The 13805-nt window shown below is 35.7% G+C and overlaps 1 protein-coding gene across 7 annotated transcripts; it reads right to left on the bottom strand.

Moving 5' to 3' along the window:
- Positions 1–2471: 2471 nt before the first annotated feature.
- Positions 2472–10873, bottom strand: LOC107860163 (putative late blight resistance protein homolog R1A-3). Of its 7 annotated transcripts, none has more exons than XM_047407329.1 (7): positions 10676–10873; positions 10430–10512; positions 5788–9584; positions 5497–5656; positions 5149–5397; positions 3001–3526; positions 2472–2789 (listed from the first exon to the last, which is right to left on the bottom strand). In XM_047407329.1, the coding sequence occupies exons 2-3, from the start codon at positions 10475–10477 to the stop codon at positions 5898–5900; spliced, it is 3735 nt and encodes a 1244-aa protein (XP_047263285.1). In that variant the 5' UTR covers positions 10478–10512; positions 10676–10873; the 3' UTR covers positions 2472–2789; positions 3001–3526; positions 5149–5397; positions 5497–5656; positions 5788–5897. The 7 variants fall into 7 exon arrangements, with proteins under 7 accessions (XP_047263285.1, XP_047263287.1, XP_047263284.1 ...); XM_047407331.1 differs by having other exon boundaries at positions 5535–5656; XM_047407328.1 differs by having other exon boundaries at positions 5497–5651; positions 10676–10871.
- Between the last annotated feature and the right edge of the window lie 2932 nt (positions 10874–13805).

Genomic DNA, 13805 nt, shown 5'->3' with positions numbered 1-13805 from the left:
ACCTTCCATAACTCAATTACCATATCCACCTTCCACAATTCAATACAACCAAACCTTGCAAAATAGTCCATAACCCTATTTTCATCACCTTTCAATAACAACCAATACATATAATCATTTATCACACATATACATATGGAAGAGAACAAAGGCAAACAATATTCATACCATAGAATTCACCTCTTGATTATGCAATCCTGTTTGCACAAATAACAGGTGCCGTTCGAAGCTCTCGAGATGACAAACGCAGTTATCGAATTACTTTGGAATTTTCACGGTTGAATCAAAAGTAATTTAAAGGTCAAATTTGGCTAGGGTTTGTTCTTTCTCAATGATTGATGATGAAAATGAGTTTTTGAACTCATATACATGTATATATATACACATATTCCCGTCCATAATATCATAGGGAATGACCAAAGTGCCTTTAAAATTTAAATAATGTCAAATCTGTCCTTTGGTGGACTGTTTTGATAAGCTAAAGTAGATCGACCATAACTTTTTGCTCCAATATCGGATTTGGGTGAAATTGGTATCGTTGGAAAGATAATTCAAAGGGCTTTCATTTCATATAAAGTAGGCCACCCAGTTCGTCCTGTACAAGGAGTTATGATCGTTTGAAGTTGACCCTAAAAATCTGTTTTGAGAGGCTGAAGTAAAACGAGTATAACTCCTTACTTAGACGTTGGATTTGGATTAAACCAATTGCATTGGAAACAAGACTCAAAGATCTTTCTTTTCATAGGTCGCAGCTCTCCCAGTTTATTATATTAAGGGAGTTATGATCATTCAAAGTTGACCCAAAAAAATTGGCTGGCCTCAGTAGTTTGTGTGCAGGAAATTTTCCTGCACATTTCCTATTCCCAAATATCCCGGCCACCGTTTTATAGTTTCGAACGTGCTTGATTATATTCGAAACCTATCCGTTTTTGAAAATCTTTATATCGTTGGAAAGCTTATTCAATAACCTTCATATGGATCCATCGATGGGCAAATTCCGGTATAAATAAAATAAAATAAAATTAATTCCATATAAATAAGATCAATACACGTACTTGAATACGCCAATACACGTACTTGAATACGGGGCGTTACAAGGATCTTGTGAATAATGATTGAATTATGCCTCTAAAGGGGCTAAATTTCGTGTTTTAGGGCTGATATAAGGTGGGAAAAGACCCATTTACCCCTCTGGACGCTGGTTTAAAAGACATAAAAATATGCCCAGCGACGCTATAGCCAACGTGTCGCATCGAGGGTACTAACGCGATAACCGCCACGCCGCCGAGATCGCACCGATTCACTGGAAATTGCGTGAACTGAGGAGAATTTTATCTGTCGATGCGATGGATGATGCGACGCGCCAACATCGCGTCGACTCACTGTTTTGGTTAATTGAACATGGTCTAAACGAGGTCCGAAAAATCTGAAACTAGTTCGGGAATCCCTATTGACATTCCTGATCATGAATTAACTTAAATATAGACCTTTAACGGACGTAAAGGTCGCTAAATAAGATTGCCAACTTTTGAAGGCTAAAATAAAACTAAGTCTGGATACTTAGCTAAAATTCTCTATGTCTGGGACCCCTTAACAAGAGTTAAAGGACTGAATTAAGATTAGGATTTTGCGAGGTCTTACATTTTCCCTGCTTCCAATGTTCGTTGAATGTACTGTTATTTTCATGTGCATAAAGGAAGACTTACATATATTACTTACTGTTATTTTCATGTGCATAGAGGAAGACTTACATATATTACTTTTGCTAATTGCATATTTCATTTTGTCATCGTTGTAGCTTGTTTCACAAGGTTGAATAAGCTTGTCGTTCAATTATATTTCTATTGATCGTAGAATCTTGAGATTGTCCTGACAAAATATTGAAAAATGTCTCCTATGTTTGCTAATTAATAGTTGCTTTAAATTTAGTGACTTGTAATATCTTAGTACTCGATATTGATATTATTTGCTATACTTAAATTATTTCTTACAAATTATTGAATTGCTAAAGGCAGTAATATACTAGTTAACAGTTAGTAGTATTTTCTAAAAAATATTTTTTTACTCACCAATCAAGCACTAAAAAATATATTTCTGAAAAATATTTTCCACTCACCAATTAAACACCATAAAATATTTTCCATTCACCTACCAAACGTGAGGAAATAAATAGAAAACCAACTTATTTTCCAGAAAAACTTATAGAAAACCAACTTATTTTCCAGAAAAACTTTTTCCCGGAAAATATTTTCCATCATACCAACACACCCTGGAGAAGATGATACCTTTTTTGTCTCACTCATACTGAAATAGAGCGGGAACTCGTCTATTCCACAATTTGGAATTTACTTTTTATTTTCGGATTCAATTTATTGAGGCGAGCAGATGAAAAGTCTCACCCATAGTTATTTGGTATAATAAAATGATATGATGTATTCAACATCAGGACTCCACCATGATTACTCCACATTATGAAACTGAAGATAAACATAGCAAAGTTACTAAGCAACTGGCATTCTCAAGTTTTGTACATTTTTCTTGAACCAGCACCTATTTGTATTGTAGTGTACAAGAAGTGGGAATCTTTAATACAATTTCAAAAAAAAAAAAAAAAAAAAAACTACAATTGAATTCCTCTCAGTTGAATGAAGTACATCCAATGATCATTAGATACAATATCCCTCAACTCTAAATGCTTATCGATGGCTGATTCTTGGTGCATGTGAATTCCACCACCCTGCAGCACACACTGAACTTCTTGCATTGGACTTTCTTGATAACTTCATTACCTGAAGAGAGTTTTCACATGTTTGTGATGACATAAAGAGTTGTAAATTTTGTACTACATGTTGCTGTGAATTCGCCCGGTCAAGGGCGAATTTGAAGATATATGAGCTTCAAAAGCCTTCTCCAATAACCTTTAGCTCCCATTAGCACGCTAAAACTACACAAGGGGCTCGAGCAAAAATGTGCGGATAAAGAACAATGTTGAACTGATACCTGCAGTTTTCCTACGCAGAAGCCATGGGGCAATTCCCCGGTCTATGTGAAGTTGATGCTGCTGCATCTCTGTCAATGGTCCAGACGGAATCAGGCATGTCAAACCTCCATCCTGCCGCTGTCCTATATATGTAGAGTTTCTCGACGGGGCAACTTTCTTGTCTCGTATCTGGATGACCCCTCTTTATCTACAACTTCAACATTAACCCTTGGCAACTTCTGAGATACCAGCTTACATGCACCATAACTTACTCAACAAGAGGACATACAAAGATATTGCATCGTCTCCAGCATTGCAGCACTGACCAACAAAGCCTTGTCACCAGATCTCCAACTTACAGATGCTTTCACAACCAGAGAGCACGTAGTCGCAGCCTAGATCGCTATTCCCTGTAAAAGATACACAGAGAATCTCTATCTTCTTAGTCTGGAACCCAATGTAATGGAACACGCGATGACTGTACGGGGCTAGAAAGGGAGAATAGGCAATCTCCTCGAGACCGATATCTTCAATATAATCTAGCACCTGCAGTCACATTCAGATGCAAAGATTAGAACTTTTTTCACCTGCAAGGGCAAAAGTACTCAGAAAAGAGTAATCTACAAAGAAAATATACTCCCCCTTTTCTATTTACGTGTGTTACCTTATTTGTAACCTGTTTAAAAAAGAATACGTCTTTTTACATTTGGTATGTTTTTAATTCCCATATTTCCATTTTACTCTTTGCAGGAACGGCATGCCAGGTCTATTCAAAAAAGAAAAAAATTCTCTTACGATAATTTTACCTTTGCAACTAGACGACATGCTCATTAAGGTAGATAATTAATGACCATGATAATTTTCTTCTATTTTATTACAAACGCAGCTACAGCATCAAGTCTCGAAACTATCAATATGCAAATCTATAGAAAAGTGAAACTCAAGCTAGAACTTGCAGCCACCGTGATTTGTAAGAGTGCTTGATCATCTTGACAAGATCTTGGGTTTGAACAATAGCATGGTTTAAATTCAAAGACGTGAGTCTATGGCGGACCGGATATACATGCGGAAAATAGTCTGGCACAGCCTCCTAGAACCCGATCAAGCATTCGATCTGGTAGGAGTTTGAAAAAGAATTACCCACTTTTATGTCAACTTCGGTAGGATCAACCTGTCTAGCAATGTAGGCTCCAGCACCAAATTCACTCAACTGGGAAGCATGAAGATGAATGTATTGAAGTTTCTCAAGGGCCCAAGAATCCTAAAATTAGGAGAGCAGGAAACTAGATTCTCCAAAGCCGATAAGTCGACCTTAGACTCTCCTTAGAAGAATTTTTAGGCGAGACTAGTGAGATGTCGCTATCGGGAAACTGACTAAGCCAATCGCTCCGTTTCCTTGATACCCGAACCGGAGAGCCAATCAGGTTTTCTATTTTTCTTTCTCCCGAGTCCAGTTCTCTCAGATCCCAGCAGAAAAGCCCGATTACTTAAGTATGCAAATCCACATAACAGTACTTCAAAACTACTAAATGATTAACCATAACAGTTGTATATATTCATTCAACATCAAGACTCCAACATGATCATTCCACATCATGAAACCGAAGATAAATTTAGCAAAGGAAACTAGAGACTGATAAACAAAAAATTAAGATGATCATTTATTGATCAAAGTCACTGAGCAATAACATAATTACACATTATACTTACTGACAAACCAGAGACAACACAGGTAACAAACTTTGAAACAACATGACCATTTGCATCAGGGTTCTGAAGGTGATAGGCTTCCACTACTTTCTACAATGAGCTTAGAATCGCCCTTCGTATAGTATGTGATTGTCAGCTTAGAGTTGGAATTACCTTCTGGTGACAGTTCAAACTGCACCTCATTATGTTATTTTTACGAGTTTGTCAAGCCTATGCTTAGTGGACATAAAGGTACCACCTGCGAGCTTAAAAATCGCCCTCTGCATAGCATGTGTTTGTCAGCTTAGAGTTGGAATTACCTTCTGGTGACAGTTTAAACTGCACCTCATTATGTTATTTTACTAGTTTGTCAAGCCTATGCTTAGTGAGACATAAAGGTACCACATGCAGAAAAGACACCACAGTTAGAAGGTATTAGTGATGAAAGTGAGAGTATCCAAAATTGGAAAAGAATTAACCTTCAGGAAAGGTGATGTTCTTAGCACCTTATTACCCCGGATTCATTCAATTCCCATCAATCGGTGTATTAATAGGCACAAGAGGATTTTTAATAACACTTCCAGTTGCACATGAGTCCAAATGTTGTACAGCAACACCTATTTAAACATTCTGATCATTAAATACAGCAGCCTTCAAGACCATTATAACTCCTTGCACGCAGAGATCCCACTTCTTGCTGCATTGGAATTTCTCAATGACTTCAGTACCTGAAAAGTTCACTTGTTTGTGATTTCTTGAAAGATTTACAGAAACTTGAGAAAAAATGAGATATAGGATAACTTTCATATAGTAAAGAGGTTGCAGACCTTCTGTTTCACTTCATTCATTTTTCAAAGAGACTTACAGAAGAAGGTGCCGGCGTTTGGTGGCAGCAAACTTGCAGATCGAGGCATGACAACAGCACGCCAACTAGGAGATGAACTGACCATGGCGGAGGAGCTGGGGGCAGCAGGGAAGGGTTCTGCTCTTTGACGGGACAGAGAAGGTTTGTGGGAAAGAAAGAAACTTTTATCATTTATGCTTCGGATTATGAACTTTTAATAACAATTCTTTAACATAAGTATAGCATTTAATATGGAGACTACTGCATGACGTACCGATGAGTTGTTTATTTCCTCCTTTATTTCTCCTTCCCTTCCTTTCAAGTTCTCAAGATCTGATATATTAAATGTGCATAAGAATGGAGAAGAACCTGTTCGGTTGGTGCTCAACTTATTTCGACCTTAAGCTCGACCCCTCCCATCATATCTTCAATATATTGTTTAATCTGCAAAGCGGAATCTTTAAGTTGAGGGCTCTCTATAAGTTCGATAATTTTCAATGAAAACATATCCCCGAAACTAGACGGAATCTCCTCAAGCTTACGACATCCAACCAGTACTAATTTCTCAAGCATGGGAAAGGATTCCTCTCCAAACACCCACATAGAAAAAGTCACTTCTCTCAGCCCCAAATATTTGAGTTTCTCAAAGGTGTCTTCCTCCCCCATGTTCCATTCTTCCCCCTGGATGATTGTTCTGATAAGGCTGAACTCTTCAAGGTTGGGCAGTGCTGCTATTGTTGATAGTGAATCGGATGCCATAGTGAAGTCATACAACAACAATCTTTTCAAATTGGAAGGAAAGTGAAAATCCCATGACCAATTTGTCGCGACAGAGTGACGGCAGTCATTTGAATTTGAGCTTTCAAATTTTACTTGGACGAGTTCTAGTTCAGTTAGGCTATCCAATTTTGGGAACCAATATCGCTCTGTTGGATAATCCCATGATTCCTTGAGATCAAATACAAGATGTTGAAGATTGGGAAACCTTTTGAAAATATCTTCTGTATCTTTTGAATAGGAAAGTACAAGTTTCTCTAAAAATCTCAAGTTCTCTAACTTTGAGTCCTCCGCTATCAGTATTGGTTCATTTGTATCTATATGAAAGAAAGAACAAGAATCCACGGCCAATACTTGCAACTTTACAAGATCCCAAATCCTCGGTAGCAGTACCAAGGTTGATCTTTTGTTAGTCACCCAGAGATTTTCCAGATTCCAGAGGTTTGAGAAAGATGAAGGCAGCGATTTAACTTCTGTCCCAATTCTTAAGTACCTCAAATGATTCAACATGCATATTTCGTTCAGCAAAGAATCTTTCACCATGATAAAAGAGGGATCCAGTTTCAACACTCTAAGAAGCCTCAAGTGTCTCAGGTGACATGTATTAGAAAGACTGTCATCCATCTTGTCTCCAGCTATCGTCAAAGAATAGAGGTGTTTACCCAAATACTTATTCTTTTCTGAATCGAGCAGGACAAAATTGTTAAGACCAACGTGCTCCTTATAATAAATAATCGACATTTTCCATGGAAACAAATCTGAAGAAGATGATGGAGCACTTGAACTTACCAAGTTAAACAACATTTCCTCTCTTGCTTTTATCAAACAAAAGCCATACACAAGATCATGAAGTTGGAAAGTCGAGTAAAAACCTATCTCATCGAAAAGAATTACCAAACTACTGGAAATTAAATTATCCAAATAATCCTCCATCACGTCTTCCACAAGTCCTTCAGAATGCAATAACAGTTTCAACACATCAACTCTAACTGCTGTGTCCTTCGAAAAACATGCTAGGTAAAGCAAGTATGGCTTCAGATGATGTGGTAATTGGTCATAACTTAATTCTATAACCTTCATCACGTCAACTTCACTGTCGAAAATAAAGGAATTTAAGTTATTTCTAATTTCAAGCCACACGGTCTTCTTCTTTTCCCTCCTTGCAATGACTCCAGCAATCAGATCAGCAACCAAAGGAAGTCCCTGACATTTTTGGGAAATTTCTTTTCCAATATCCAATAGTTCATCAGGGCAACTTTGTTCTCCAAATGCCCTTTTCTCTAATAACTCCCAACTTTCTTCAGGTCTTAGCAATCGAAGGTTAAGAGGATCAGTGTTGCGCATTCCATGAATAGCCACGTTCTTTTCTCGAGTAGTAAAAATAATTCTACTACCAATCTCACATAGAGGAAAAGGTCTTGTTAACGCATCCCATGTAGTAGAATCCCACACGTCATCTAAGACAATAAGGTACCTCTTTCCAAACAATTGTTTCCGTAGCATATCAGCAACATCAATATCCTCACTGAACTTCAATCCCGAGCCAGCAACTAGATTTAAAAGTTCCACCCACAGCTTCTTTTTGTCACTTACTTGGTCGACTGTGCACCATGCACGAATGTCGAAATGTCTAGAAACTGACTTATCATTGTACACCTTGTATGCCAAAGTAGTTTTGCCCGAACCCGGCATACCCGTGATTGAAATGACATCTAGCTCTTTCGGTCCACTAGTGAGCTTACTAATTATCCAATCTGTCTCATCCTCAAAACCTACAATTATTTTACCAGATGGCAATGACCTGCTTTCAACTGGCTTCTTGCTAGAGTTTACAACAATGCAGCTCCTATTCTTGGGAATCTTCTCAAGTAAATTGGAGACATCTTCTTTGATAAGCTTGATCTTTTTTATGGTGATGGGAAGTGAGAAAATAAGATGTAAAAGAGCATTATCTCTTACGATAATTGAATCAATCACATCTCTTGCCTCATATGCCACATCCAAAACATGTGCCCAGAGACTTTTATCCAATTCTCGCTCAATATTCACGAAACCAGATATTATGAATTCTAGGTCTTCTTTCACTTGCACAATTTCTTCCTTTATCAAAGAAATTGAATAAGCATTGGAACCTAGCAAATCAGTTAAGTGTCTATGTAGAAGATGCATGAAGAGAAGTCCATCACTCAGGGGGAAGCAACATTGAGATGACTCCGCGGCTTTCAGATAATCATGTTTGAGATCTTCCTTGAGGAGTTCAATATTATCCAGCAAGTCTAGAGTTGCACGATTTGTTCCATTGGTACTCGCTTCATTCCTTGATAAGTCCCAAACAAGATTCGATACCTCCCTGGTATGTGCCCCAACACGTGCCAAGAGATCAAAAAATTTGTCATGATGAATAAAGTCAGTAGGCATGTCAGTAAGAATAATCAACAGGAACTCCATCATGACATGAATGTTTCGAGCCCCTGAAGCTCTAGGCGTAACAACAGTTACCATGTGCTCTTGTAGATGAATCAAATATTCCCTAAGAATGTCAGGAAAGGTTTCCAGGAGCTGGTTAATGACGCGTCCCACTTCTTCTGAAGTTGAACCTTTCAAATTTGTAAAATATATGTGCATCACCTCCAGTTCAATTGGAATAATCTTCAAGAATAGATGTGGTAGCTTGAAATGAAGAGAATTTTCATCAATATATCCATTCCACAGAAAGCGTCCAACACTCTCAGCCATGGGTTGAAGTTGAGGTAAGACATATTCAACAATCTCGTGCTCAACATAACCATTCATTATCAACCCATGGAAATTTCTGATGTTGACACATACATTCTGAAGAATCTCAAACTTAATGTCTAATGGAAAAATATATTCAGAAAGGATCTTGGATAGATGATGGAGATTCAGGAGGAGGAAGTTCAACTGCTCCTCAGTCATGGTGGCACTTGATTTAGAATGATGATTTGAGCTGATACAGTCATTCATATTATGGGTGAAGCTGTGAAGGACATGATGCATGTTGTATTTACACCCGATGTTGTTGTCAACATCATTCAAAATTGGTCGAAGCATATCCTCAACCTCTTGTCTTTTGAAAGTCATTTTATCTTCAAACTGCTCAAAATCACAATACGAAAGCTGGACATATGTACAAATGAATGCCAGCACCATTTTCATAGCCTTTTCAATTTTGTTGGCCATGTTAACAACATTTTGATCCTCTTCTTCAGTCTTTAACATCTCCATGAAATCCAGAATGTTGACAACGTCCATGCGAAGAGCAGAAAATGACACCTGCCAAATGACCAAACCAATGTTTTAGTATTTATTTTCTATATTTATCAGGTTATCGAGGAAATAAATAAGCGAAACCATTAAATTGAAGTCTTTTTATTGAATTTCGTATCAGCAAGCAAAAAATTATACATTGGTTTGTACGACTGTGGGGTTTAAAATTTTCTATTACTCAAGGAATACATTTTCTTTGCATTTAGAATTTTGAAAATAAATTAAAATAATTATTAACATTTTATTATTTTACGCCCGTAGATTTGACTGTCCAGTGAATTGTACTGTCTGAAAAATTACTCCCTCTATCCAAAAAAAAAATAACACAATTCTATATTCAATGAGTAATAATTTAACTCTAAAATAATCATTTTATTCTTGATGAAATGATTTATAACCACAAAAACATGTGACTTATTTTAAACCACAAACTTCACAAATCTTACTTTTTGTTAACTTGGTGTCAGTAAAACTACCTTATATAAATTAGTATCAATGGAGTAACACATAGTGCAGTCACTTTAAACAGACAAAAGTTTAATACAAGTATTATACTCCCTCAATTTCTAAATAAAGTGATATTTTAGCCTTTTTTTAACTTTTATTTCTAAATAAATGGCGTTTTAAATAATCGAGAAGACATTAATGATGATTTTCTAATTTTACTATTTTTTAAAATAAAATAAGTTTTATCTAACCAAAATACTACCAAAGAGTCACATCTTTTTCAAGATATCTATTGAGAATAAATTAGTAAAAACAATCTTTAATTTCTAGAAATGAATATAGTTTCTCAAGGGGTGCACCCAACTAAAACTGACAGTTTTAGGAACGAAACGAATATGACATACCATACAGTTGTTTGCTTTCCCTTTCTCTCTTTTTCCTTCATTTTCCATGATTGTAAGTTCCTTCTCTTTCAAATTCTCCGGATCCGATATATAAAATATAGATAGAAAGTTTATCAGGAGAATATAGTAGCAAAAAAAATGTACAGATATAAACAATTCAATTGTTTTCTGTGTATACTTTACCAAATTTTTCTACATAGTAGTATTAAAGTTAAACAAACTTTTTAAAGTTTATTAGAAACTAACCTTTTTACTTGATGAAAAATCTGATATAGCTGCTTTGTTCGTCTATGTTTTTGTGTACTTTCCAAAAGAACTATTAGCTTGAACAATGAAAAGCTTGCAAATTTGTGTGGAGGAGAAGATAGAGAGAGAACAAATAATTGATGTTAGGGAGTAAATGACAAATAAATATATTTGAATATGTCAGATGATGACAGCCAATATGCAGAATTGAATAAAGAAAATGTATGCCTATTCCTATAAAGTGCAGCCAATATGGTAGTAGGTTCAAAATTGTCCCTTGTGGAGAGGGTTGGACATTCGATTTGTTCCATTTAATAGTTTAATATCGATTTAATTTTCTGATTTTGGAATTAATAAAAATAATAATAATTAATCAAACTAAAATAAATTCGGCTCGATTTGGTTTCTACAAATTTGATTCGATTTTTTCAATTTTGAAGATTAAAGTAGTAAACCTCTCTTTGTTATAATTGGACATTTAAAATTAATGATTTTAAAAAGAAAAAAAAATTAAAAGCTATTTTTTATTTTCAGATATAATTAACTCAACATTGATGAAACTAAATGATATAACCATAAGTTTAATATAATATATAACTTCATTATGTATAAGTTTGCATAAACAGTCGAAACTCGGAAGAGTGGTCGCTGCCGAAAAGACCACATTCGGCACTGCACGCTGCAACCCACAATGATCGTCTGGTCGTCGGCTCTGGTGTTGTACAAACGACGATCTCACCGACGGTTTATGGTTCGATCGATTGTTCGACTATTGGACTGATGTATATTATTAGTTGTATGTGGCGTGCTATTACTTATTAGTTATTAGGGTTGCTATTATATATTTATATTATATATATATTATTAATTATTTATAGAATTTCGGTTAATCGGTTTATCCGAATTATTTTTTTGAAAAATCGAAAACCAAACCATTTAATCGAATTTCAAAAATTGAAAATTCAAACCGATTTGAAAAAATCGAAAAATCAAATCGAAATTAAAATTTCGATTTGGTTTTTTCGGTTTAAACCAAAATATGTCCAACCCTGCTTGTGAGGCCGTTTGTCCATAGATATTTTTTTACTTTTTTTCGAAAAAAATTTCACTTTATGGAATCATGATGTTTGGCCATAGATATTCCAAAAACATTTAAACAAAAATTTGAAAAAAAGTGAAAACAACTTTTTGTTGTTTTCACTTTTTTTCAACTCCAATTCTAAGTTTTCTCTAAATTATATATAACCCAATTTTTTTTAATATTACATAAAAGACCCTTAAATGGTTTAGATAAGTTTTGGAGCAAATTCGGAAAGAAAGACATTTTTGAAGAACAACAAATCAAGTTTGGACACATTTTTGAAAGACATTTCTTCTCGATAAAAGATATTTTTGAACAACAAATAAAGATTTTTAAGCTAAAAGATCGGTATATTTTCATTATTTGTAGGTATATTTTCATTTTTAAGTTCAGGACCCCTTCCATCATTGATGTGAAATTCTTTTCATTCATGAGTATAATCAATAGATAAATAAGTTGAGCAATTTTGATAATTTTAAAAAGTTTGGGGTATAAAATTAAATTTTAAAAAAAAAACTCAAAAGTCAAAATACATCTTTCAAAAATACATGATCAAATATAACTCCAACCCCAACTTCAACTCCAACTTCAAAAATTTTTAATTTTTATGACCAAACGCCTACTAAATTTATATTAATTAGAATTGTAGAAAAGTAACCAAAACTGGATAAAAGTCATAGAAGGAGACTTTTGTATTAAAAAAGAGTTCATCAAACATAGTGAATGGACCATGTCAAAAGAATATTTTGTAACCATTTGCTTGTTGTCAAAAGATCTCGTAACTATTTTCACACAAAAAGATTTTTATCTTGCAGTAGTTGTTAGTATTTTCTAGGGTCTATTATATTGAAAATAACCTTTCTATCTCGTAGGATAAGATTTGTATTGTGAAGATAATGACGGATCAATTGTGAAAGTAATTGGTTAAAGAAGTAGTTTAAAGGCCTGAAATAAGAATGAAATAGATAGATTACAATTTCAAATTATTAAATCACATATCTGAGTTAGAGGGAATCTACCCCATTTTGTTTAGCAAATTCACTAGGCGAGATGTTCAGGACTAGTATTTATAGATATTGATGGCCTGTGCGTGTCACGCCCCAAAATCCCATCGGGCCGGACTGGCACCCGAAGCCGAGAAGGCCCGGGAGAACCCGTTCAAATACCTGTACTTTCACTTACATGTCACCAAAAAAATTGGACAGCACTTCGTTGCATATAGAAAGGTCTAATTACCTGTATCAGCACAACACGCACAAATATATATATGTAATACTTGGCCGTCGGGGCCACCACATATACAAATATAACGTTACTATATAAACTTCCATGACTTTACCCTTCCTTATGTCTACAAAGCCTCTAGGATATACATGACATAACTAGGGTCGGGACAAACCCCCGCCCACACGTGACTCATGTACAATAACAAAACATAAGGAACCGACTCGGAAAGCTCCGAAGCAAACTGGAGCTCACCAACAATAGCTGTATGACCTGGCTCCTACTTGTGCGGTGTATGAGTTGAGGTACCTGTGCCTGCAGCATGAAATGCAGGTCCCCCGTGAGGGACGTCAGTACGAAATATGTACTGAGTATGTAAAGCTGTAAATAATCACATATGATATAGGAGCTCAATAGAAATCAGAAACAAGTGAATAAGTCGTAATAGGAGTGGACCACACTTACTAGAACTTGTGACAACCTGTACATTGTATTTATTCAATCACTTTACCTTCGTTCTTATCGTCTTTGTAATCATTACTGTACTGTACTGTGACCATTAGGATGCCTCCAGTACATATCAACTGGGATCGACCCATGCTAGGCTTATGCCCCTGGGATACCACCCATAAACACATGAAATAGGGATCGACCCATGCTAGGCTTATGCCCCTGGGATACCACCCGATAAGAGAGAACTTTCATCACTTAGTTCAATTAATCTTTGAGATTGTTATTTCGGTCGTCACCACATTTTTGATACCTTGAAACAATGATACATCAATAGGAACCAAGTAATAGACCTTCTATACAATAACGATGTAA

The sequence above is a fragment of the Capsicum annuum genome, chromosome 2, assembly GCF_002878395.1.
Source record: "Capsicum annuum cultivar UCD-10X-F1 chromosome 2, UCD10Xv1.1, whole genome shotgun sequence".
Classification (NCBI taxonomy): domain Eukaryota; kingdom Viridiplantae; phylum Streptophyta; class Magnoliopsida; order Solanales; family Solanaceae; genus Capsicum; species Capsicum annuum.
This window is presented reverse-complemented; position numbering and strand designations above follow the sequence as displayed.